The sequence below is a fragment of the Capra hircus genome, chromosome 5 (genome assembly GCF_001704415.2).
Source record: "Capra hircus breed San Clemente chromosome 5, ASM170441v1, whole genome shotgun sequence".
Lineage (NCBI taxonomy): Eukaryota > Metazoa > Chordata > Mammalia > Artiodactyla > Bovidae > Capra > Capra hircus.
Genome location: NC_030812.1, coordinates 10,755,808 through 10,783,508, shown reverse-complemented (window position 1 = coordinate 10,783,508; position 27,701 = coordinate 10,755,808). Strand labels below are relative to the sequence as shown.

General features: G+C 37.5%; 1 protein-coding gene across 5 annotated transcripts in view; it reads left to right on the top strand.

The window, feature by feature from the left end:
- Nucleotides 1–27,701, top strand: part of PPFIA2 (PTPRF interacting protein alpha 2) — a 523,670-nt gene that overhangs the window by 348,083 nt on the left and 147,886 nt on the right. For all 5 annotated transcript variants that reach the window (XM_005679766.3, XM_005679765.3, XM_013963702.2 and 2 more), the window contains one exon: nt 21,053–21,169. In XM_005679766.3, coding sequence (XP_005679823.1) covers nt 21,053–21,169 — 117 coding nt within the window. The remainder of the gene's footprint in view (nt 1–21,052; nt 21,170–27,701) is intronic.

Here is a 27,701-nt window from a genome sequence, read left to right as displayed (position 1 = left end):
AATATTAAAATATTAATTTTGTTAATTTTATATTAATATTAAAATAATAAAACCCACTGAAAGAATATTTTAAAATGCAGATTCATTAAAATGGGATCTGCATTTAATTTATTTATTTGTTTTACAGTGAGTTATTTATTTTTTATTAATTCATTTTTATTGCAGGATAGTTGCCTCACAACGTTGTGTTAGCTTCTACTAGACAGCAAAATGAATCAGCCATACATATACATATATCCCCTTCATTTTGGATTTCCCTCCCATTTAGGATACAACAGTGCATTAAGTAGAGTTCAGGTATCATATACTAAGGTGTATATGTGGAATGTAGAAAAATGGTTAAAGAGGCATGACGATTGCCAGGGTCCAGCCCCCACAGGATCCAGGGGAACCCAAAGGAGAAATGGTGTTGGAAAATGATTTAGAGAGAGATAAAGAAAGAATGTTGTAGATAAGAAAATAGAAGAGAAAAAGAGGCTGATATTCCTTGGTTTACACAGAAAGCCAATAAAGCCCCAAGACAAGGAGCTTGCTCTGTTCATGGAGGCTGCAGGTGCCCTCCCGGTCTCCCGAGGGAGTGAAGATGCAGAACACCTTCCCATTCAGGTCTTAGAAACCCAGGCAGATAAATGAACAAAGAGAATCTCTATGCTCCAAGGGATCAGCCTGAAAAAGAGAATAAGAGAGAGAAAGAAAGAAAAAAAGAAAGAAAGAAAGACACGGGGTGAGCAAGCTTCAGTGAGTGAGGCCCATTACTTTATTTTCAAAAGGGACTTTTATACCTTGACTTGTACATAGAGGGAAATGAAAGATGCAAGGTCATACATACAGAGTCAGCCCAAACATTCCAGCAGTTTTGCCCTTATTGAAATCAGGATTTTTTCTGCATACCTTTCCCACAAATGATGTTGTGTACATTATCTTCTGGCCTTGGAGGCTTGTGAACATTTTATGACCCTCTTTTGATAAAGGCTGCTCAACCAGAAAACTTATTTTCCCTCAAAGTGTTTTTTCTTTATATTTCTAATCTATGTCAGCCTCAGAAAATATTAAACAGAGTTACGTTTCTCACAGAGCAAAGGCGCAGTGAGTTACAAGAAAGAACCAATTAGCTCAAAGGTCTGATGTGGTTAATTTCAAGGCTACACTTGTTTTTCTTGCATTCCAACTATGCTAACTAATGCACTCCCGGGTGCACAGTGGATAAGAGATATGGGAACTTAGCAACAACCATTGGCCCAATAATGAAATCTTACACCAGCACTACTCTAATAGCTTTTAACTCTTCGAAAGGCTCTATGTTTTAGGCTTCCCATGCCTCTTACAGCTGGGAGGCTGTGAACAATCATATGCGTAGCTGCAAGAGTCTGGATAAACCTGCCAAGCAAGCTAGAATGCTAACAGAGGGGGTTTGAATTGAAATATTCCTCTCATGTCCAGGAGACTTATTAGCTAGAGGCCTAAGTTGATTTTCTCCAGAGAAAGGTGGTCGGGGATAGCCCCCTGTTAATGTCAGGAGAATTGGTGAAAGGCACAAAATAGTAAGACAGACAGATTCTGGTTCTGGGGTAGATGCTCGAGTTGGTCTAGGGAGCCCCTCGAGTCCTGAAGCCTTGCTTATCAGGTTTCTTCCTCATGACCTTGTCATGGGTGGGATGGCCTGTGCTGTCTCCCGGCAGACGATGATGTTGAACTGCTAAGAATCTTGATCTAAATATAACGTAAATATAGGACATAAAACCTATAAACTGCAGATCGCAACACAGTGAGATATATATCACAATAAAGACAAAAATATGAAATGTTCTATAAAAAGTAAGTAGTAAAGAGCAGTTAGAAGTTAGTATTGGCAAGTGGAGAGAAAGTAGCAAGTGATGTGCAAAACTGTCCTTCTATATAGATTATTCAGCTGAGTGCTGTGCATATATTCTGCCCTGGCCAATGACAAGAAAGGCCTGAGCACACTCTAAACAGGAGCTGTAATCTCCACCTGGGTGAATTTACTTTCCCCCTGAATAGTTCTGTTCTTTGCTAGCTCTTGACTGTAGGCAATTTCCTTATAACCTGTTTCCCTCAATTGCATGCGTGCCAAGTCGTTTCAGTCTTGTCCAACTCTTTGTGACCATATAGACTATAGCCCGCCAGGCTCCTCTGTCCATAGGGTTCTCCAGGCAAGAATACTGGAGTGTGTCACCATGCCCACCTGCATCTCTTATATCTCCTGCATTAGCAGGAGGATTCTTTACCACTACCTGGGAAGCCCAGTACCTCAGTTCTAATAGAACATTCCTCATCAGGTTGCCAAGAGGTTTAAATGAGTTAATACATGTTTGACTGAAAATAAATGCAGAATGTGTGAGTTGTGAGTTAAGTTTTATTTGGGGCAAAATGAAGTCTATAGCTTGGGAGACAGCATTTCAGGTAGCTCTGAGAAACAGCTCCAAAGAGTCAAGGGGCAAGTCAGAAAATAGGTGATTTTTGTGAAGGGGGAGTGGAGAAGACAATGGCACCCCACTCCAGTACTCTTGCCTGGGAAATCCCAAGGAGGGAGGAGCCTGGTAGGCTACAGACCATGGGGCCACAAAGAGTCAAACACGACTGAGCGACTTCTCTTTCACTGATTGGAGAAGGAAATGGCAACCCACTCTAGTGTTCTTGCCTGGAGAATACCAGGGACAGAGGAGCCTGGTGGGCTGCTGTCGTGGGCTGCCATCTATGGGGTCGCACAAAGTCGGACATGGCTGATGTTACTTAGCAGCAGCAGCAGCAGCAGCAGCAGTGAAGGGGGAGCCCATGTAATCCAGCACTTATTTTGCACAGAAGGTTATTGCTAGTCATGAAGGATTTTAGTGCTTTTCTAGATATGAGGAAATGCGAGAATTGAGCTCATAAAATCTTCTCCTGAAAATATCTAGCCATCTGAAGACCAGCTCTGCCAGTTTTTTTCAGAGTTCCTCACTCCTGATCCCCAACCTGAACTCTTTTTGGGAGATGTTGAAGCCAACGACTTCTGGAGCTCATACCTTGCAGATTGCAAGTGCTAGTGGCAAGTGCCAATTTGTGGGTGACACACAGAGTGCTCAAAACTGTGCTGGGCACATAGTATTTTTCAGTAAACATTACTGTTATTGATGTTGACATTGATCTTTTCAGCCATGATATTGTTGGACTTCTGTTTAATGATTGAATTGAGATCTGTAGAGTTGGAGTGTGTGTCCAAATTAGGACTGACCAGCTGGCAGTTACCGAGTATGGGACATGATTTATCGTTTACTCTCCATAAATAGCACTTTCTTCATCCATTAACAAAAGGTATAAAGACTACGTAAGTTCTGGACACTTCCCATTTTGACATTTTATAACATGTACACGTTTTAAAGTCATATAAATACAATATTAAAATGCATGCAAATGAATATAACACAAGATTATTACAGTTAGATCCAAATTAAATTGATTGCTTTAAAGGGGATTGTTGAGAATAGTGGGTTTAGTATACTTCTTTTGTGATTTCCAAGAAGGAACTAAATGGATGAATCCCTTTTATTACCCTGGCTTACTTTTTAATTTATTTTATTTTATTTTTAATTTAAATTTATTTATTTTAATTGGAGGCTAATTACTTTACAATATTGTATTGGTTTTGCCATACATCAGCATGAATCCGCCCTGGGTGTACACATGTTCCCCATCCTGAACACCCCTCCCACCTCCCTCCCCGTGCCATCCTTCCAGGTCATCCCAGTGCACCAGCCCCAAGCATCCTGTATCCTGCATCGAACCTGGACTGGTGATTCATTTCTTATATGATATTATACATGTTTCAATGCCATTTTCCCAAATCATCCCATCCTCTCCCTCTCCCACAGAGTCCAAAAGACTGTTCTATACATCTGTGTCTCTTTTGCTGTCTTGCATACAGGGTTATTGTTGCCATCTTTTTAAATTCCATATATATTTGTTAGTATACTGCATTGGTGTTTTTCTTTCTGGCTTACTTCACTCTGTATAATAGGCTCCAGTTTCATCCACCTCATTAGAACTGATTCAAATGTATTCTTTTTAATGGCTGAGTAATACTCCATTGTGTATATGTACCACAGCTTTCTTATCCATTCCTCTGCTGATGGACATCTAGGTTGCTTCCATGTCCTGGCTATTATAAACAGTGCTGTGATGAACACTGGGGTACACGTGTCTCTTTCAGTTCTGGTTTCCTCGGTGTGTATGCCCAGCAGTGGGATTGCTGGGTCATAAGGCAGTTCTATTTGCAATTTTTTAAGGAATCTCCACACTGTTCTCCATAGTGGCTGTACTAATTTGCATTCCCACCAACAGTGTAAGAGGGTTCCCTTTTCTCCACACCCTCTCCAGCATTTATTGCTTGTAGACTTTTGGATCCCAGCCATTCTGACTGGCGTGAAATAGTACCTTATTGTGGTTTTGATGTGCATTTCTCTGATAATGAGTGATGTTGAGCATCTTTTCATGTGTTTTTTAGCCATCGGTATGTCTTCTTTGGAGAAATGTCTCTTTAGTTATTTGGCCCATTTTTTGATTAGATCATTTATTTTTCTGGAATTGAGCTGCAGGAGTTGCTTGTATATTTTTGAAATTAGTTCTTTGTCAGTTGCTTCATTTGGTATTATTTTCTCCCATTCTGAAGGGTGTCTTTTCACCTTGCTTATAGTTTCCTTTGTTGTGCAGAAGCCTTTAATTGCTTTTTTATATGCAAGAAATACTAATGGATATGGTTTCTGCCTTCTATAGTTTTTCAAGTACTTTCAAGCACCTTGAAATATTTTTCTTTGCCTTAAGACTCCTTCTCTTAGCATAACAGAGTTAAAAGGAATTGTTGCAAGACATAGCCTATAATTTTGTCACTTCTGCCCTGATTTGAGGGGAAAAAATCTACTGTGTTCTTACAGTGTTAGCCGTGCGTGGCTGAAAAAAGTGAAAAGGTCATTTCTCATGGTATTGAAAGGATAGTATAGTTCATCTCCAAAGAGATTTATTTTATTTTTTTCACATGCTTCTTGGCCATTTTGATTTTTTAAGCATTATTGAGGTATAGCTGATATATAAAAAGTACACTTTAAAGTATGCATTTTGATAAGTTTGGACATTTGCATACATTCATGATAGCATCATCACAATCAAGGTACTCAACTTATATATCAACCTCCAAAAATTTCCTTGGTTCTTTTTTTTTGGTTTTGTTTTGGTTTTATTTTTGCTTTTGTCATAAGAACACTTAGATGAGATCTATCCTCCATTAAAAACTTTTGAAGGAAACAATTAAGCTGATAATAGACCAGCTTTATTTAACACCCCATGAAATAGTCTCTTTTCAGAGAACTGCAAAATGAGATGGAAGGCAAGAAGGTTTTATAAGATAAAGAGTAAAGAACAAGTAATAGAAAACATATGATTGGCTGGGGCTGCATTTGTCACCTTGATAGGAGTGAAAATGCCCAGGGTTGGCTTGGCATTTGGCATTGGCTGACCAGATACGCTGCTTTTCTGGTCGAGCAAAACATTTACAAGGACACAAAGTTACCCAAGGTCTGGTGTGCTGATATGGCTTCATGTTGGACCTAGGAAGTTATTTCAACACCTAACATATTTTAAAGTGCGTAATATCATAGCGTTGACTGTAGTCCCTACGTAGTGCAGTGGATCTCTAGAAATGATTCATCTTACATATCTGAAACTGCATACCTATCAAGCGGCAACTTCCCATTCTCCTCTACCCCCAAACCCCAAGAGCTCCCAATATTTTGTCTGATCTCTGAAGCAGAATCCAAGCCTGGTTAGTACTCAGATCGCAGGGATGAATTTTAATGCAGCCTTTTCAAATATTTGTTGATGGAAATACAGCATGTTTGGATTACTAAAACATAATGTTCATTCTAAAACATCCCAAATTTCTTAACAGCGGATGGGCTGCACTTGAATAAACAGATGACAGAGATGTGATTAATATTATGTAGACTTACCTTGATTAATTTAATAATCAGTATTTGCTTGATGAATTTTAATACTGCTAATATACATGAAATAACTAAAGAAGCTTTTATTCATGTCAGCATAATTAATAAAAAATATTGAGGGTTTTGAAGACAGAGACTCTTAAGTCTCAGAATGTACTTGCTACTGCATAAACATATCATGTAGGGAGGCACTGGACATTCAGTTTCCTGCTACCTTCTTCTTCTCAGTATAACTTGGTCTCCTTATTTTGCCCTCTTTTTTATTTCTTTGGAGGAGGAAGGATAATTACTTCAGTCATTCCTCTGCTTTTGGCTGGAGCCCACACCAAATTAGCATATTTTGATACTTCTGACATTACAGAATAATGATCCTTAGGGGAAGTAATTGTGGAGAGTATGAAGAAGGAAGCCTTGTTCTCTGTCAAGAGGTATTGATACTTTATCATAATCAACACCTTTTAGTAAGCCCTATTTGTTTTTCATTGTGACACAAGAGTTGAAAGATAAACTGAGGCGAATTAAAAATTTGTAAGAGTTTCTTGGAAAACAAATCAACTCAAATCAAGCAATGTCAAACCAGGAATTCATGATCAGGAGTGCTCCACCACAGGAGCCAAGGGAGAGCCTCAGATACAGTGCAGAAACAAAGAGACATTACAGTATTCAATTGATGGTAGCTTAAAAAGGAAAGCCTGGGTGGCTGTCCCTGGTTGGTTATCCTAAGCATTTCAATTTCGCAACCTTGAGGCATTACAGGCTTACATTTTGGTTTACTTCTATAGGTTACCCTGGCATTAAAGCCACCTCAACTTACTGGTCTCCTTTTCTAATTAAACAAACACCCATTTATTTTTAAATAGAATTCTACTGTTCTCTTTGGGCAGGGAAAGCTGTAAGCAATGGCATCTTCCTAGGTGATAGAGATTGTAATATATTTTTTCCATGACATTCAAAACCTTCAACTAAGTGGCTGCCAGCATTCCCAGCACTCAACACCAAATTTTGGCTCTTACATGTGGTGTTGCACTTCTCAGTGTCTTTTGTGTACTTCAATGAATATTTTCCACCTGTCCTCATTTGTTTATTTGCTTATTTATATTTTCAATGGAAGCTTGATTCCTTTCAGTGAAAAATATTTTTTTCCAATGTGTGTTTTCCTATTTACTGATACTTTTAAAAAACCCTTTTAGGACTTAATTTTTGCTTTTGTTCTCTGGACTAATTTTTGTACTTTATCACACTAGCAGTTTCCTCGGTCATTTTTATTCCTATTCTTTTATTTTTCCCATTCTTAGCTGCTAATCTACTATAATAGCTGTACAGTGCCTTAACAATATCCACTAATTCTGTCCAATTTAAGTGGTTTGTATTTTCTGAAGCCATTTATATGCTTCTAATGAAAATGTTGGCATTTGATTTTATTGTCATTTTAAATATCAGACGACAATTTGAATAACGGAAATAAATAAAAATAAAGAATAACCAAGTATCCAAAAATGTAATGACTCAAATACCGATTAAATGAACAGAATAGAGATTCATTTGATAGGGAGTTGAATTTATATTAGAATTATATATCAATCACTATATTAAATATATAGCTAGTTTGAGTGCTATAGTTAATGTTGGAGATAGAGATTATAATCATCCACCATAAAAGCAAGTCTATCTAAGCAAACATCTGGTTTTATTGCTATTGCTACTGTTGTCTTAAACTTAAAACTAAAAATAGCAGTTTTCCAGGCCTGTTATTTTAAGAATCAGTCTTAAAATATTTAATATTATTTTTGAAAGAATTTTTTCATCATTAAGAACTAAATAAGGTTAGATTCCATGGTCAGAGTATCCTTGTTTTTAGAGATAAGCCAAATCAGTTCAGATATAAAATTTGGAAGCAGTCAAAATTCATGTACTGTTCATATACTACATTTTTCATCAAAAGATCACCAGAAACTTAAGGTGATGTGCATATAAATTAATGGAGAAGGGAAAGGCTACTCAGTGCAGTATTCTGGCCTAGAGAATTCCATGTATTGTATAGTCCATGGGGTAGAGAAGAGTCAGACACGACTGAGCGAAATTAAAGTTCCTAGTCAATTCACCTAATTGGAACTGGGGAGGTTTGTCAGTCAAAATGGAGGAATTTTTTTCTTTAAAAAAGATGTATAGTGTGTTCTCATTCATTCAATAAACATTTCTTGACCGAACAGAGATAGAGCTGTGGTAAAAATTATAAGCAACCACCAACTTAAACTATACTTCCGCCTTTCAAGCTATTCAGTCATTCATTTGAAAAACTGGATTCGCTCACTAAGTTATTAATTAAGTAACTATTTTTTGAACTTGACAAGACATGAATCCTCACGTTGTAAACCTCTAATTCTCATCTCAAGACAATTTGATCATTCAATGGACCAGTTCTGTTATACAGGTTTCTAGTCTATCCATTTTCACTGACAATGGTTGAAAATGAATATTACACGTGAACTGATGGAACTGCATGGAACTACATGAAGTTACTTTACACTGGTTTTGATATGCGTGAATGATGCTTTTAAATCTCATGTCCAAAAGCCAGAGTTGGAAAGTGAAATTGCTATTGACTTAGCGGAGAAGGCAATGGCACCCCACTCCAGTACTCTTGCCTGGGAAATCCCATGGACGGAGGAGCCTGGTAGGCTACAGTCCATGGGGTCGTGAAGAGTCGGACACGACTGAGTGAGCTCACTTTCGCTTTTCACTTTCATGCCCTGGAGAAGGAAATGGCAACCCACTCCAGTATTCTTGCCTGGAGAATCCTGGGGACGGGGGCCTGGTGGGCTGCAGTCTATGGGGTCACGCAGAGTCGGATACGACTGATGTGACTTAGCAGCAGCAGCAGCATCCTTAGTTCTATTTTGAATAAGTGTCTCAATCTTTTTGGTTTCCCAATTAACATATAACAACACAAATGCAAACTGTTGTGTCTGGAGAGTTGCTTAATTGTAAATTATGAATCCCTACCACTCTACTAGTTTCTTGCCTTTGTTTTCTGTTGTTGCAACATCAGTATAATCTAAGCAGAGAATTCAGCTAAATTAGAATAAGTTATTTGTGCAGAAGCCAAATTATGTGTTGGTGTAGTGAGACTTCTCTAAGTCTCACTCTTGGAATTGTTAATTGAGTTTGGAGTAAAAATAGATGAAAAGAATCTTGCTAATTAGATGTGGGCACTGTCTGGAAGTTGTTGTTGAATAGGTAAAGGCAAATATGAATTTAAAAGCATCAGAATGAAAAATCCCTAGAGAATTAGCATGAGGATGGTAGACATGATTTATTTTAAAAAGTTTGGAAAGGTTTCAACATAAAATGACATACCTGTGCCACAGAAGAGTTATACATAAAAATGATAAATAATGTAAACAGCATGATTTTTATTCCAAAAAATAATTGAAGACATATTTTGTGTCTAAATTGTTTGCCAAATCAGGGCAGGTAAATTCCCCTGCCATCAGACCACAGAACTGTAGTCCTGACCTAGATAAATATTTGGATTGTGTATACAGTGAATGATTTCATTAATTTTCAAAAGGCATTATAACATAATACTTAAAAACCATCCCTTTTAAAAGTATACCTGGATTGAAAACCTGTTTCTATCATATCCTTTTCTACAGACTTTAAATATATTACTTATTCCCCTTATGTTAGTTTCCTAATTTGTAAAATAAAAATAATACCAAATATATAAAGTTACTGGGAAGATTAAATGAAATAATGTAAGAGTATATGAATTGCTTCACGTATGAAAAGTGAAAGTGAAGTTGCTCAGTCGTGTCCAACTCTTTGCAACCCCATGGACTATAACCTACCAGGCTCTGCCATCCATGGGATTTTCCAGGCAAGAGTACTGGAGTGGGTTGCCATTTCCTTCTCCAGGGGATCTTCCCGACCCAGGGATCAAACCTAGGTCTCCCTCACCGCAGGCAGACGCTTTACCTTCTGAGTCACCAGAGACATGTGGCATATGATTAATTTTCAACATTCAGCAACTGTTATTATTGTTAGCAGTTCTTAATTAGAAATTTAATTTCTAAACTCCTATTTCTTACTGTCTTCCTTCCTCATTCAACTTTAGGGAAACATCTTGTGCATTAACATTTTCGGAAATTTGATGAAAACGGGGGAAAGTGACAGTTAATTTACATTGCTTTTCTGTGTCCAATGTAAGAATTTTTTGGCGCAAATAAATTCATAGATACACTTGGAATTCCGCTTTGCATCTAATGTAAATCTCTTCTAAATCAAAGCATTTATGCACGGTGTGTGCTTCAGGGTACCTGAATCACATTACCTAGGTTACAGTACAACTGTAAATGGTTTTTACTGTTTTAAGACACAATGACTTCCCTGTTACTTTGCATTTATAAATTATTTCTTATAGAGGTCCCTTAAGCTGCCCTTCCATGATCCTATTCCGATCCTCCTGGCAGTTGCCTGTGCCGTCCACCTTGTCTCCCTCCTCACACTGAGACTCGTGAATACTCTACAAGACTATGGCAATATTTCTTGTTCTTTTCTTTCTTTCTTTACCCAGTGAGCTCTTCCATGCCCAGGGTGCCTTTTTTAACCTTGAATCATGTAATATGCACATTAGGAAAGACTGCAAGTTCATATGGTCTTTAATGTGGATAACTAATTTTCTTCTCCATATGTACATTCTCGAGTATTTTTCCAACTCCCCATAGGTCTTTTCCATTCATACAGTCTGCTGTCATTCAACACTCCATAAATATTTCTGGAGTGCTCTCTACTCGTCAACAAGTTTACTAAGAACTGGGAATAAACAATCAGATACAGTTTCTGGTTTCAAGAAACTCAGTGTCAAAATGGGCAATCAGAAAAAAACAACCAGTCAGTCATGCTGAAGAGTGATAATTTGTATAATATGAGTTACTGGAGAATGCTAAGGAATTATGTAACTTAAATCACTGCGGTGCCACCATCCCAAAGTTAGTGACATAATAGTTCAGTCAGCTCAGTTCAGTCGTGTCTGACTCTTTGTGACCCCATGGACTGCAGCATGCCAGGCCTCCCTATCCATCAACCAACTCCGAGTTTACCCAAACTCATGTCCATAGAGTTGGTGATGCTATCCAACCATCTCATCCTCTGTCATCCCCTTCTCCTCCTACCTTCAATCTTTCCCAGCATCGGGGTCTTTTCAAATGAGTCAGCACTTCACAGCAGGTAGCCAAAGTATTGGAGTTTCAGCTTCAACGTCAGTCCTTGTAATGAATATTCAGGACTGATTTCCTTTAGGATGGACTGGTTGGATCTCCTAGCAATTGAAAGGACTCTCAAGAGTCTTTTCCAACACCACAGTTCAAAATAATCAATTCTTTGGTGCTCAGCTTTCTTTATAGTCCAACTCTCACATCCATACATGACTACTGGAAAAACCATAGCCTTGACTAGATGGGCCTTTGTTGGCAAAGTAATATCTCTGCTTTCTAATATGCTGTCTAGGTTGGTCATAACTTTTCTTCCAAGAAGCAAGTGTCTTTTAATTTCATGGCTGCAGTCACCACCTGCAGTGATTTTGGAGCCCCCCAAATAAAGTCTGTCACTGTTTCCATTGTTTTCCCATCTGTTTGCCATGAGGTGATGGAACCAAATGCCATGATTTAGTTTTCTGAATGTTGAGCTTTAAGCCAACTTTTTCACTCTCCTCTTTCACTTTCATCAAGAGGCTCTTTAGTTCCTCTTCCCTTTCTGCCATAAGGGTGGTGTCATCTGCCTTAAACCTAGGACTCATAAGATACTCTCCCTTTGAACTGAGGTTCCTTGAATATCTGAAGTTATTGATGTTTCTCTCGGCAATCTTGATTCCATCTTGTGCTTCATCCAGCCTGGCATTTTGCATGAGGTACTCTGCATATAAGCTAAATAAGAAGGGTGACAATGTGCAGCCTTGATGTACTCCTATCCTGATTTGGAACCAGTCTGTTGTTCCATATGCAATTCTGTTGCTTCCTGACATGCATACAGATTTCTCAGGAGGCAGGTCAGGTGGTCTGGTATTACCATCTTTTGAAGAATTTTCCACAGTTTGTTGTAATCCACACCATCAAAGGCTTTGGCATAGTCAATAAAGCAGAAGTAAATATTTTTCTGGAACTCTCTTGCTTTTGCAATGATCCAATGGATGTTGGCAATTTGATCTCTGGTTCATCTGCCTTTTCTAACTCCAGCTTGAACATCTGGAAGTTCATGGTTCATGCACTGCTGAAGCCTGGCATGGAGAATTTGAGCATTACTTTGCTAGCAGGTGAGATGAGTGCAGTTGTTCAGTAGTTTGAGCATTCTTTGCCTTTCTTTGGGATTGGAATGAAAACTGACCTTTTCCAGTCCTATGGCCACATCTGAGTTTTCCAAATGTGCTGGCATATTGAGTGCAGTATTTTCACAGCATCACCTTTCAGGATTTGAAATTGCTCGACTGCAATTCCATCACCTCCCGTACCTTTGTTCGTAGTGATGCTTCCTAAGGCCCACTGGACTTCACGTTCCAGGATGTCTGGCTCTAGATGAGTGATCACACCATTGTGATTATCTGGGTCGTGAAGATTTGTTTTGTATAGTTCTTCTATGTATTCTTGCCACCTCTTAATATCTTCTGATTCTGTTAGGTCCGTACCATTTCTGTCCTTTATTGTGCACATCTTTGAAAAGTTCCTTTGGTGTCTCTAATTTTCCTGAAGAGATCTCTAGTCTTTCCCATTCTATTGTTTTCCTCTATTTCTTTGCATTGATCACTGAGGAAGCCTTTCTTATCTCTCCTTGCTATTCTTTGGAACTCTACATTCAAATTGGTATAACTTTCATTTTCTCCTTTGCCTTTCACTTCTCTTCTTTTCATAAGTATTTGTAACACCTCCTCAGAGAGCCATTTTGTCTTTTTGCATTTCTTTTTCTTGGGGATGGTCTTGATCCCTGCCTCCTGTACAATGTCACAAACTTCCATCCTTAGTTCCTCAAGCACTCTGTCTATCAGATCTAATCCCTTGAATCTATTTGTCACTTCCATTGTATAATCATAAGGGATTTGATTTAGGTCATGCCTTAATGACCTAGGGGTTTTCCCTATTTTCTTCAATTTAAGTCTGAATTTAGCAGTAAAGAGTTCATGATCTGAGCCACAGTCAGCTCCCGGTCTTGTTTTTGCTGACTGTATAGAGCTTCTCCATCTTTGGCTGCAAAGAATATAATCAATCTGATTTCAGTGTTGACCATCTGGTGATGTCCATGTGTAGAGTCTTCTCTTGTGTTGTTGGAAGAGGGTGTTTCCTGTGACCAATGCGTTCTCTTGGCAAAACTCTATTAGCCTTTGCCCTGCTTCATTCTGTACTCCAAGGCCAAATTTTCCTTTTACTCCAGGTATTTCTTGACTTTCTACTTTTGCATTCCAGTCCCCTATAATGAAAAGGGCATCTTTTTGGGGTGTTAGTTCTAGAAGGTCTTGTAGATCTTCACAGAACCATTCAACTTCAGCTTCTTCAGTGTTACTGGTCAGGGCATAGACTTGGATTACCATGATATTGAATGGTTTCTCTTGGAAACAAACAAAGATCATTCTGTCATTTTTGAGATTGCATCCAAGTACTGCATTTTAGACTCTCTTGTTGACTATAATAGCTAAGTCATAAAAGATGATGAGAGGCAGTTAAAGAGGAAAAGTATGTAAGAAAAACTCTCTTCTTTCTCATATGATTCTCCTTTACTCTCACACTACTATCATACTCACCAATACTTCTGACACCAACACTTCCCCTAGCAAGTAATTCACTGCAGCACCAGCAGGATGTCCTAGGGTTTAGCTCAGTTCTGACACTGTCAACAGTTCGGACACTGGAGGTAGCATCAGATCCTACAGGTTAAGGGCTCAGTGCCACTAGGCCACTCCCAGCCTCCTTCAGATGCCAGTTGCAGGTCCAGTTTGTCATTTGTGCTTCTGGCTAATTGGGTACAAATCAGAAACTCCCACTAACCCGTAATTAATTGGGTTCAATTAATTTGTTGGGGCAGTTCATGGAACTGAGGAGAACATTTACCTACATTTATGGCCACCTGATACAAAGAACCAGCTCATTGGAAAAGACCTAGACGCTGGGAGAGATTGAAGTTGAAAGGAGAAGTGGGCAGCAGAGGATGAGATGGTTAGATTAGCATCACTGGTTCAGTGGACATGAATTTGAGCAAAACTCTGGGAGCTAGTCAAGGGTGGGAGAGCCTGGAGTGCTGCAGTCCATGGGGTTGCAAAGAGTCAGACACGACTTAGCAACTGAACAACAACAACATAATAGTAAAGAATACCGATTAACAACCAGATGAAGGGATACATAATGAATAAGGTCTGGGAGGGTCCTGAGTTCAGGAGCTTCTGTCCCTATGGGGTTGGGATGCATCACTTCCCAGTATGTGGATATGTGCACCAACCTGGAAGTTCCCCAATCCCTGTACTTTTGGGAATTTTATGAAAGCTTCATTACATAGGTATGATCAATCATTTATTGAATGAGTAATTAATCACTGATTCATTTCCCTGTTCCCTGTCTGGAGAATGGTGGGTGGAGCTAAAAATTCCAAGCTTGTAATAATCTGGTGATGAGCCCCCATCCAGGAGCCCACGCAGGATCCCCCATGAGAAGAAAAGATGCTCTGAATGAGTATTGTTATCACTGAGGAATTTACAAGAGTTTTAAGATCTCTATGTGTGAGCATTCCAAATGAATATAAAAGCATACAGCCAAGGTGGCATTCTGAGTGTGTGTGACTGCAAGTCCTTTATCAGCTAGAACATGAAGTATGAATAAGAAGATAAAGGTGATCCTCATTATTACGATATGAATATTTACATAATAAACACAATGTACATCATATTTGACTGAGAACTTTTACAAGCACACTAAAACACACTAAAATAGGTATTATCCCTCAGTTTATAGCAGAGGAACAGGACCTTGAGTTTAAGAAACTTGTACAAAGTCAGACAACCTTTTCCCCCGATTAAAAGTAATTTAAAAATGAAAAAAAAAAAAAGAGTCAGAAACCAGTAAAAACTAGAAGGGCCAGGATGCCTCCTAGGCCTTTTAAGAATATTTAAGAATGCCATGCTTCTGGGAATCACCTCCCAAATAAACTACTTGTGTGCAATTATTCGTCTTAGGGTCTGCTTTCAAGAAATCTTGAACTTGGAAAGAAAAGATACTATAGATGAAAAGATGATGTAAAGAAGCAAATTTATATAATACGTTAAGCCCAGATTTTGGCACATTTTAAGAGTGCATTAGATTGTTTGTGTTGGTGGCTATTGTCTTACTGTTCCTTTCTGTTTCTTTCCTTTGCTAGAATGTAAGCTTCTTGAGAGAAGGACTTTTCTCCCAGTGGGTTCTCATGCTTAGAAGAATGATCAATGAACATTTGTTCAATGAATGAATTAATATAGTTCCAACACTTGAGAAATCCTAAAATGTGAGAATATAGAGATATGAAATACATGCTATTATTTTCTTCCAAATCAACTTTCTCTTAAGAATCACATGTTTCTGTGCACTTCCTGACACCTGAAGTTTCCAAGACATCAATTTTCAGTGATCTTTTGAAGGTATCAGTTTTCAAGATGTCGACTTTCAGCTATCTTTTGAAGAAGACATCTTACATCATATGAAGAACTCACTAAAACACTTTTATGAATCTCAGGCTGTTGTTTTCAAAAATGATTTTCATTTTCTGAACCCTCTACCTGAAAAGTTTTCTCCCAGGTATCCACATTGCTTCCTCTCTCTCATTCAGATTTATATTCAGAAAGCACCTGATTCCTAATTAAGCTGTGCCTCATTGCATCCCTCCCTTGCTTTAATTTTCCCTTTACAATGATCACCATTTAAAAATGTATTCCACTTATTTTTGTTTACAGTTTCTCTCAGCCAACAAGAATGAATTAGTGTTTCTGCCTTTTCCCCCTAATAATTTCCCTAATACCTGGTACATCATCAGTGAAATACCAAAGAATGTTTGTGAAGTGAATGAATGTCTCCAGGCCATCAAGGAAAACTGGTTTTCAAAGAAAGAGGATAGAAGAGAATCTGTCATAAAGCATGCTAGGATCCTTGAAATAGTTGATAGAAATAAAGGAAGGGGGACTGAGCAATTTTCCTGACTGGAAGGCAGGCCACCAAGAGCAGTCGTAGTCCACTGTGTGAGATCAGAGCTTATCAGAGATTGATAAGGGCCAAAAGCAACCTGACAGAGGCAAAGGTTAAAAGAAAAAAAAAATAATAACTTGGAAGGTTGCCTTGGAAACATAATGGGTTTGGGAGCGCCTAGAAGCAGAGTCAGGCTGTCAGAAGCTTAATAAGCTATCAAGAAACGCAAAGAAGGGTCAAGGCAAACCAATAAGCTGAACAGCAAGAATCACACAGATGCCTGAGTTTTAGCTGAAATACTTTAGCTTTCTTAGTCACCTGTCATTCTTTTATCTTCTTCCAGATATGTTTACAAAGAGCTCATGCTGTCCTGACTACTGAAAAGTTGTCTTCTACTGTCTCTCTCATAAATTCTTAGTCATTTTTCCAAATCCCCATTTAGATATTGAATGTGCTGTGTTGCCTTCCATGTTCCCTGTTATATTTGCAAGGACACTTTTAGTTGCAAGTGATGGAAAATCAATACAAAGTGTAAACACAAAGACAAAATTTGGGGCTCATTTTATGGAGATGTCAGGGATAGAATTGATTTAAGAATGGCTAAAACCAGCAGTAGAAGTCATTCATCGGGGCTCCATCATTTCTACCTGCTTCTCTATGAGGAGGAACTGATGGCAAACAGTACTCTGATCATATCCCATTAGCCTACCTTCCATATTAGAAACAGGCTCTTACCCTATAGTTCTGCCAGAAGTTTCTCGCAAGGAAGGTGCTGACTTAGACCACGTGCTCACCCATCTGCCATGGGCTCTGGCTGCTGGAATGACAGTGTCTCTAGGATTCGAGTGTGTGCTAAGTTGCTTCAGTCATGTCCAACTCTTTGTGACCCTATGAACTGTAGCCCACCAGACACCTCTGTCCATGGTATTCTCCAGGCAAGAATACTGGAGTGGGTTGCCAGGCCCTCCTTCAGGGGATCATCTCAACCCAGGCATCAAACCAGCATCTCTTATATCTCCTGCATCAATAGGCAGGTTCTTTACCTCTAGCACCGCCTGGGAAGTCCAGGATGAGAGCTGAGAAGGAAAGTTCCCCAGTGAAAATGTAAGATGTCTTCACCAAGAGAAATATGAATGAATTCTGGGCATTTAAAAACAAATGTCAACAAACACTTGACGAATCATGGTTTATCAGTTAAAATGATTGTGGAAAGACTCAACCAGAGTGTCATGGGCCTTCAGTGGGTTGATATGCATAAAAGTGCGTGCAGAGTTCTGCCTACAGGTGCCTCTCTCCAGGGAGGGGTCCATAACTTCAGTAAAGTACAGGGAGGCCCAGGGTGGGCAGAAAACAGTACTTGGAAAAGAAATGCTTCCTCCCCACCCTCACCCACTGTTAACTTCCCCCGACTTATCAGAGCCCAAAGGCAAAGCCATGCAAGACAATGAGTAAAAAACCTAAAGATAAGGACTTTTATTTGATTCCTTAGTTCTCACTAAGTTCTCTTTGTCTCAATTTAATCACTTGCTAAATGTGGATCATAAGACCTAATTTGCAGATGAAAATAGTTTAACATGGTGGGTTCCCAGTACATTCTGGCAGTTACAGAGCAACTGAATAAGCCACAGAGATTCCCCAGAAATGATTCCTCTTACCCACCACACCACCCTATTTTAGCAGTTTAGCAATGAGGGATTCAGTCCTACTTCGGTATTCCAGACAAGTCACTTGAGCCCTCCCTTTAAGAGCATCCACTGTCAGTACAGCCCAGAGAATCAGTCGCTTTTCATTCCACTTGCTATTTGTGAACTACTTCCCAAGCCACCTTCTGCATTCATTTGTGAAGCCAGCCAAGAGAGTTTCCTAAAGAGGTCTGTGCTAACTTCAGCTACAGATTTCTAGATGACCTTCTCTGCCCCCTCGAACACACACAGAAGAGCGAGCCCAACTCCCAAAGTAGTATTCACAGGAGAGAACCTCTCACTTTCCCCAGTTTGAAAGGAAGAATCAAGCTTATTAACACCTACAATTAAATCAGAGGCTGGAGCTTTGCTTTCAGAACTACTTAGGATAATCTGTTGCTGGGTGAAAATGGAACAGAATATAACCACATTAGAATGATAGAGGATATAGGGGATTTTGCATCAGTTCTCCAGCTTCAGAAATCTAATTTGTGAGACTGAGTTTTTTTAGAAAAAGCAGAGTTTGCACATTAGTAGCTGAAAAGTTTGTCTTTCTTGGAATTATCATGGGTATATGTTATGAAAAACTGGAAGTTTGCAATTTTTAACATAGTGGCACAACCATATTGGCATAAGTTTTCTATATGAATTTGACATTCTGACTCTTTTAGTTAAGGTCATTAATCCTTTCACTGAATCATTTCAGTAAATCTTTACAGATGACCACTTTATTTTAGGCACTAGGGTATATTTGATATTTATCTGAATTAGTATACAAATGGAAGTTATTCTGTAAAGCGAGAATTTTTTTTTTAAAAGGTCTCCACTTCTAAGTAACTTAAATAATGGAAGAAAATGCAAAGAATTTTTAAATTTATTGTTGCCTTTGCCTTAACATTATTTGTGAAGTCATGAATGTTATCTGGGATTCCCTGGTAGCTCAGAGGATAAATAATCTGCCTGTAATGCAGGAGACTCTAGTTCGATTCCTGAGTCAGGAAGACCCTCTGGAGAAGGGAATGGCTACCCACTCCAGTATTCTTTCTTGGAGAATTCCATGGACAGAGGAACCTGGTGGTCTACAGTCCATGGAGTTGCAAAGAGTCGGACATGCCTGAGCGACTAACACTGGTGCTGGATGTTGTCTTAGTGAGATCTCAATATACAATTCTTTAATTTTTAAAAATTCATAACAAAGTTTTATTATGTGCTGATAGTAGTATGTTATTATTGCTTTCTGCAAGAGACAAGATGTTAGGAATGTAATATAAAAATGATATATTCAGAGACTCACTCTTGTTTTTCCTTTGATGTAATTCATTTCTATGCCAACATGAGAGGAATGTCCCTGAAGATTCTCAAGCACTCTAAATCTTTATCTGTGGTTATTTCTGAATAAGTTAGATCTATATTCTTTGGTTTTCCATACCCATTCATTTTTTAATTCAACATTTATATTGAATCCTTGCACATACTAATGTGATGTACTGCTTCATTTGAAAATGTTGTTTTCAATAAGATATTCCTTTGAAAATTATTTTCCCGTGAGATGTCATTAGGACTTCTGCTAGTTAAATAAGCAAGGAAAGTGAGTAAGTAAAAAAAGAAATAAAATATTAGATTTTAATGAGTAAGGTGCACACTGAAATAAACACAGATATATTGTAAAACATATAATGGTTAGGAGCACTTTCTCTGAGGAGCATGTTTTCAGCTGAGTTTTGAAATATGATTATGTCCAGTGTAATCTGATCTGGGGAAGAATGCTTCAGATGGGAAGATGGGCAAGTTCCTCAGTTCTGAGTGAGAACGAGTCCAGTCTGTTTGAGGGACTGAATGGAAGCCATCGTAGTCAAAAGGATCCTAAAGGTCAAGAAGTTTAAAATTATGCTAAATAGGGAAAAACAGAGAGGTTGTTTGGAAAGCTAAAGAGAGACACAATATAGCTTAAATTTAGAAGATGAATCTGGCTGCTTTGTGGAGGATAGATTGTAGGTGGGCAAGAATGGTATTTTAGGGAACCAATTATTTGGTGATCGCAGTACTACAAGAGAGATGAACTTTTTCAGAGTTGTTTTTCATTGTGTTGATAAGCCCTTAGGAAATGTGTGTTGAACTGCTGGAGGTCATATGCAAAATCACTTTTTCTCAAGAATACACCGCTGGCATACAAGCAGCAGTGGCAGACAGTAGGACAAATAACCAGTCTCTTGATATCTTTTGTTTATTTGATAATTATTTGTCTATGTGACATGTTCGTCTTATCATTTCAACATATAAGTTTAATATGATTCCATATTTTTTATGTACTGAATACTATGGACATTAATTTCCCCTAGAACCAATACTGACTCAATATCTGAGTTGATATTATAATAAAACTTGCTAAGGAATGAATAATTTGTGGTATTGATATAATGTAAAATACTTTTGAAATAATGTGTATAAATAGTAAATATATTTTAAAACACCATTTTAAAATGCTAGAATATGATCTTCCACTCTGTACATTATTAAGGTCTCTTAAACTACAACTGTCTGAGAATCTGTTTCTTAGTTCAAAGTATCATGTGTATCAAACTGAGCTAAGGTTTTACAAGAATTAATTGCCTTCTGAGAATTCTCTTTGTAAATTAACTATATTTGGACCTAGAACTACTAAGATAATGGCTGTTAAAATAATGACAGTGAGACCAATTTAACTCTAAGTGCTTATGGTAGTGGTAAAAAATTAAGTCCAGCTTATTTATTTGCTTGTTTTAAAACTGCAGATGTACTATCTCTTAGGGAAGATGAATGTGCTCATAATTGGTCTTCAGTATTCAGTCTTTTTTTTTTTTTTATACTTTAAGGATTCGGACTAATACAAATTTTATTGCATCTCATAAACTAAGAAGTAATTTCATAATTAAAAACTCATGGATCCTACCACTTTAGAAACATTTCAAACTTGATAGATACATTTTCCAACTAGAAAATATTTTAAGTAAATTTTACATTCCATAAATATTTTTCAAAATGCTAATCTAAATTTTAGAAATATTTATGAAATAATGAGTAAAATTTAATGGTTATTTTATGATTATTTGTTTGTATTCACTAGTTCTTAACCACATTCAAGTAAACGCAATTTTTTTATACTTCATGTTGGTATTTTAGATTTTAATGGCACAATGTTTTTATTTTGCAGATTGTTGCCTTGCGTGAGCAAAATGTTCATATACAAAGAAAAATGGTATCAAGTGAGGGATCCACAGAATCTGAACATCTTGAAGGGATGGAACCTGGCCAGAAAGTCCATGAAAAGGTATCATACATATGACATGCTCTTACATGGAAATGTGTACTTGTTGTACCCTTTGGTAGGAATATGAAATATCTGTGTAATTCTTGTAATAAATACTATGTTTTGACTTGGTCAAACGTGCCTTATGATTTCCCTTATCATTAATTGCTCATAATCTGATTTTCTCAAAAATATTATGCGTGTGGATTTATGCACATACATATGTGCATATATATTTATGTACATATATATAATTCAAACATACTAGTTATTAACTTGATTCTCTTAAGAAGAATTTAATTATATATCTGACTGAACAGATCTATAATTGAATAAATATGTCTGTGTATATATATATATTAGTAATATATATCCAGGACTGTTTAAAGTAAAATAAGTTTGATTTATAAGTGGTTCTATGCATAACTGGTGACTTATCTGTGGCCTATCACTGCAAAAAATGTTGATAATATCTTATTTGACTTTTCATTTTCCATGTGTTTGATCTGGAGTTACACTAGCAGTACCTCTGTTAATGAGAAATTACATGAAAGGATACCTGAAGTCATCCAACTTTTGCCATTTTTTTAGAAGGAATTGCTTTTCCTTGTGGGTGGGGCATAGACCAAGGTCAAGGAAACCAGCAGTCTCTTCTGGCGCCTTTCTGCGCTTTTCTGTGCTGAATCACTTGTTCCCAGCACAAGAGAAAAAAGGTCAGTTGCTGGTAAATCTGGAATCACATGAATATTAAATACATCCTGCACATGAGGCTTGGACCATCTCCTGGGTGTTTGCAAGTTATGGCTTTGGATGGCTGAGCTCCTTAATCATCAAGAGCTCATGAAGCATGTATCTAAACTGGTATCATTGTGAATACCAAGAGGTTTTAAAACATAGAGATTAAGAAGCAAGTGACTGGACCACAATACAAATAGTACTAGACCTTTGTTGTTTAGTCACTAAGTCGTGTCCAACTCATTGAGACTTCACAGACTGTAGCCCGCCAGGCTCCTGTCAATGGCATTTTCCAGGCAAGAATACTGGAGTGAGTTGCCATATTCTTTTCCAAGGGATCTTCCCAACCCAGGGATCAAGCTTGCATATCTGCATCTCCTGCAGGTAGATTCTTTATTGCTGAGCCACCAGAGAAGCCCTAGACTTCTTACCATAAAATAAATTGCACATTTCCTCATTTGTCCAATTGAAACAAATGAAGGGGCTTCTTATGTTTCCTCCTTTAAGTGTTAAAGGAAAAGAAGTCAAGTAAATAAAACTAATTTCCCAGGAACACCATCAATTCTGGTATCTGAGAAGCAAACAACTCTGCATTAAAGGGCTTAGTATTTTAGCCTTTATCCATGTATTTTATAGAAATCTTAAGGTAGGTATTAAAAATAAGATACAGTCTGACAGCCAGATTTCATGAGCTATATTTCAAATTTGAATAAAACTTATTTTTCTTTTCTTTAGATAACTTAACTGACATTAACTCAGTAAATAAACCACCAAGCTCTCAAGAATAAGGCATCTACATGAAATATTCAGTTTAGGAAACTAGCATGTCATTTTTCTATTGCTGTTTCAGTTTAATTATATCATCAGTGATACAGTGATATGCCTTTTCTCAGAGAATTACATAATCACACTGTTTTGAATGTAAAAATGAACTTTTTGGTCATTTAGTCTTTTTCTTAGAAATCTTCAAAATATCACAATGCCACATTATGCTAATCCAAACTATAAAGAAATATGCTTTCAAAGGCATAAAAAGTTTAAGACCGTATCTGTTTGCTAACAAACCATTTGGTGCTTAAACTATTTCTCTAGTACTTCTGAGGAGTGAGGAGTACTCATACATGTATTTTGTTTTCATATTTGTTTCTTTGAAATATAACCCCTAAATATTCAGGCATTATAGAATGTAAGACAATTGATGTCAGATTAATTACCTAATTACAGAATTAGGATGAGAACCTACAAATAAATCATGTTTGTCTCTGTTGGACTCAAAAGATAGTGGTGTATATGTAGAGGATTATGAGTATTTTAGAAGTCAAAGAACTTGTTTTTAACTGTCTTTGCCTTCCAGTTCTGGGTGAAGGCATTTCAGCCAGTGCAGAAGAGAAACTCTGTGCCATTGCTAACTCACTCTTTTTAAAAGGATGTAAAGAATGGATGTAAATAGATTAAAGATTTTTAAGTATTGTAATTAACAGTATTCTGTTTTTTAATTTCCCTGAATTGTAGGAAGAGTGATCTCCAAATGCTCAGAGTAATGATATAGTAGGGTATTTCAAAATATCATGTACCTATCCTGAAATATAATCCTAAAATATATGTTGTATGTATTTTTTAATTTTTAAAATAAGTAAACTGTGCTTTAATTCATATTAGTCTTGAGATTATTCAAGAAAGTACTTTAAATTTTAATTTATATCGCATTTCTCTGCCTGACATTTCTTTTATTTTCAACTTTATTGAGATAATTGACATATAAGATTAAGCAAGTTTCAGGTATGCAATATGGTGATTTGGTATACAGATTATATGAGCTTAAGGTATACAGTGTGATGATTTCGTATAATTATGGAGAATGATTACCATGCTAAGATTAGTTAATGCATTCATCACCGTGCCTCTATATGTGTGTGTGTGTGTGTGTCATGAGAAGCTTTAAGATTTACTCTCTTAGTAATTCTCAAGTATAGTTATAGTATTATCTATAGTCACCAATTTATATATTAGATACCCAGAACTTATTCATCTTCCAGCTGCCTACATTTTTTGATAAAAGATGACATAATATCCTAAGTATTATTTTTTCATCCTTATATAAATACTTAAATTATATGCATGAACATTATAAATCTTTTCAAAAGTATCCCTTCTAACAGGATTACTTAAAGTATGTTAACACCATTGAATAACAAGTGTTATAAGGTTGTAATTTAATTCCTTACCCTTAATTTTTCTATAAGGAGTATTTAGAAAGCACATTAAAACAAAGGAAAAGAGAATATTATTTGGGGGAGTGTCTATGTAATGAAGGTCATCGGTGTAGGATGACTGTAGTATTAGTGTATAAATTGCAAAGCGATTGTTGGGGAGGAAAACGCAAAACTATTACTAGATACTGTGGAACTGTCAGAAAGTGATGGCTAAATCCTAGTCACAAGGATTGCCCTTTGTTTAGGGCAGTAAAGTTATTTAAATTACATGGTCAGAGTGGGTTATTAGCCAAGAGGAGACATTTTACGTCAGTGGCTTAAACACTCTGTTGACAAAATAGTTGATAAAAATAGTCTTACAAAGCATGCTCTGAAACAGGCCTATTACTCATAGAAAAGTTGTGTAATTATTACCAACATTTAAAAAATAAAAATGAAAAAAAAAGTTTAACTGAAACAAGTCTGTTTCTTTATGCCGCATATTTAATCAGTTGTTCTAGAAGAACATAAATATCCACAGGATAATAACAATTTTTCAGAACACTAAATTTTGCCTCATTTAACATTCAAACTAGGACCCATAAGTTTCTTCCTGTTGCTTTCTACAGGGGAATTAACTTGTGGAAAAAATTTAGTAAACACACTGCTCTGGTAAAAGAGGTAATAATGCTCCTGACTTATAACTCTACTTGCAATTATTTTTTTCAGCTGAAAATGTTTGCTAAGTAGAATGTTAGACAGTGATTGAGATTCAGAAGATGTCACTAAATTTTGCAGGAGTGAAAATAATCTGCCCAAATTAATATTGCAAAACGTGATGAATAAAGTGATGTCAAAAATGATAATAGATTTTAAAGGAGAGATGCATCGGTTGTGATAGGAGGTGTCACTGAGGCAGCGTGGAATAAAATAGTAATTTGGTTGAAGTCAGTAGACCTGGATTCAAATCCCATCTGTGCCATTTAAATAGTAGCTGCGTGTCCTTATGCTGCAACCTCCCTGAGCATCAGTTACAGGTAACTAGTCATGCCTTGCTTGTAACTTCGTTGTAAAGAATACAACCAATAGATAAGCACTACGGTCATTATATTTATTAATACCATATTCTCATGGCCATTCATTTTTCAGTAAACTTTTAGTGCTGAACTTACTGAAGTGCTCAGAAATAGGTTCTGTTCTGGGTGGTTGGAATGCTAATGAATAGGGCAGAGATAAGTAAAATAAGCGCATACACATAAAGAGAAATGGACGTGATCAAGGGGCAGCTGCAAGGTCGATGTGAAGGTTGCTAAGTAGGCAGAGCGCTGAATGGTTTCTCAGGAGGTGGTGTTTGAACTAGAACCTGAAAGAGCACAGGGAGTCCGTGGAAAAGCGTCAAGAGTTCTTGAAACGAAGGCAACGCTAAGTGCACGTGCTCCAACAGTGGGAAAGAAGGTCTTGGGCACATTCTTGGGAAGAAAGGAGCCTAATTGTCAGGAGAGGGAGAAGCAGGGGACACGGCACACAGGGGCAGGGTGTGTGCCAGACCGCTGATGATCAGTCTTGTTGGCTGCGGTAAGAAGTCCAGATTTATTTTCAGAGCAATGGGAAGCATTGTAAACGTGGAAGCATCTTGATTAGATATTTTTTAACAAATCGTTTGTACTACATCTTTATATCCATTTATCATTTTTTTCTCATATCAGACTTCTGAACCAGTTACAGATTTTTTTTCCCCTTTTCTTAATTTTATAGCCAATGAAATTGAGGTCTGCTTAGATTAAGTGACTTATTTGTCCAGAGTAGGACCAGAACTTTGGTGTTCTCATCTTCTTTGTGATCTCATGTTCTTTCATGCCAGGATGCTTTCTCTAGGTGTTATTATTGGTTTCTGAAGAGTCATTCTAATCCAATATTATTTTTTTCTGAACTTTTAGTCTTTCATAATTATACATATGTACTCGTTTTCTAGAATGATTTTATTCTATTTGAGTATGATTTTTTTAAAAATTCTTCAATTTTTTTTCCCCAAAATCTCCCATTTATATTCTTTTTCAGTCTGAACAGGTGCTTCAAGACAGTGGCATTTACAAATTTTGACTGCTCTGAGTATGGTTTTTAAACCTAGGCAAGAGGGGTCCACAGTTGAGCAGGGTCTTTCTCTGGCGCCTCGTGCCCCTCTCTGAGGATGGGCCCAGGGAGAAGGTGCACAGGTGTGAGTCACAGCAGCACCCCTTCTTGACAACCTGCCAAGTTCCTAGCAGCCCAGACTTCCAGATCAAGCAGACCTTACCCTCCAGAGCCTTTGTGAGTTTCTCCCTAGGAACAACATCTGTCTCTGCCCACACTCCAGTGCTCTCATCCCAGGACCTCAGAAGAGGCTAAGGGACATGTGTTTTTAGAAGCAGTGTTTATGCAGATAAAGCAGACTATGATTCTGGAAGGAGCTGAGGCTGGGAAGAAACAGAGAGCAGGCTGCAGTCTAGGGCCATATCTGGGTAACTAAGCTCTTCTGTGGAACTTCATTAGAATTATTCACTAGAATTAGCCTAAAAGTCAGTGTGAAAGGTACTTCAAGGAAGATAGCAGGATGATTTTTTTATTTGACTGTCAAATAAAAAATTGTTACATATTTGGATTTATGGCATGTAAGCCTCTTTGTTCTTTTGCCTTGGAATCCACAAACACTAAGGACCCACCTGTTTGCTACCCACTGTAAAAAATGTAATTCAGTTGCAACATTTTACTATGCACTTTTATGTTCATATGTATGTATGTGTGTGTATATATATATATATATATATATATATTTGTGTGTGTGTGAAACTGAAGTCTCACAAACCAGTAGTCACACTTGACACAATACATTTTGATATTGTTCATTAGTGACTAAGAGATTACATGGTTCTTCTCAGAGCTCAGGGTAAAGTGGGTGGCCGATCTTTCAAGTGATCACACAATGCATCCTTGGCACGCCATAGGAGATCCTCTCCCAGCTGGCTGACCTCTTCTCCCCTCTCGAGCTTCTCTGCCGTCACTCCACTTTGCGCTTATGTACTCTTAGTGAACCGAGCTGGTGCTTCCCTTTCCAACAGCGCTGCTCTCTTTATTCATTCCTCTTAGAATTTGACATTAATTCGTGACTGTTCTTTAATAAAATGCAACAAAATAATTGGGTAACAGTCAATGTAAATGTGCAAGCTGAGTCAAAACAAAATCAGAAACAGATTTTTGTTTGCATTTTTTTCAGTTCTTTAATTCCTGCCAGGTAGGCAGAAGAGCTTTGGCCAAAAACATGTAAAACAAAATGAAGGATCGGTGGCAAGAATCATACTCAGATCAAAAAATCTAGCATTGTCTAATGGTTGCATTCTGTGCATAAAGGACACTGAAGTTTTATAAAAGATGAAATATGGAATGTGCCTTTCCCAAAATTAAGGGTTTTGTGGATTTTTAGTGATGCAAGACTGTTTTAGACTGAACCACCGATAACAAAAATGGGCACTTAGAAAATGTTAATATAGCTTTGTGAGCAATGTGCTCCTCAGTGATGTTAAAAGGGCTTTATTTCCTCATACCATTGCACTGTATTATGAAATACTGTAATATGCAGATTCTACATAGTC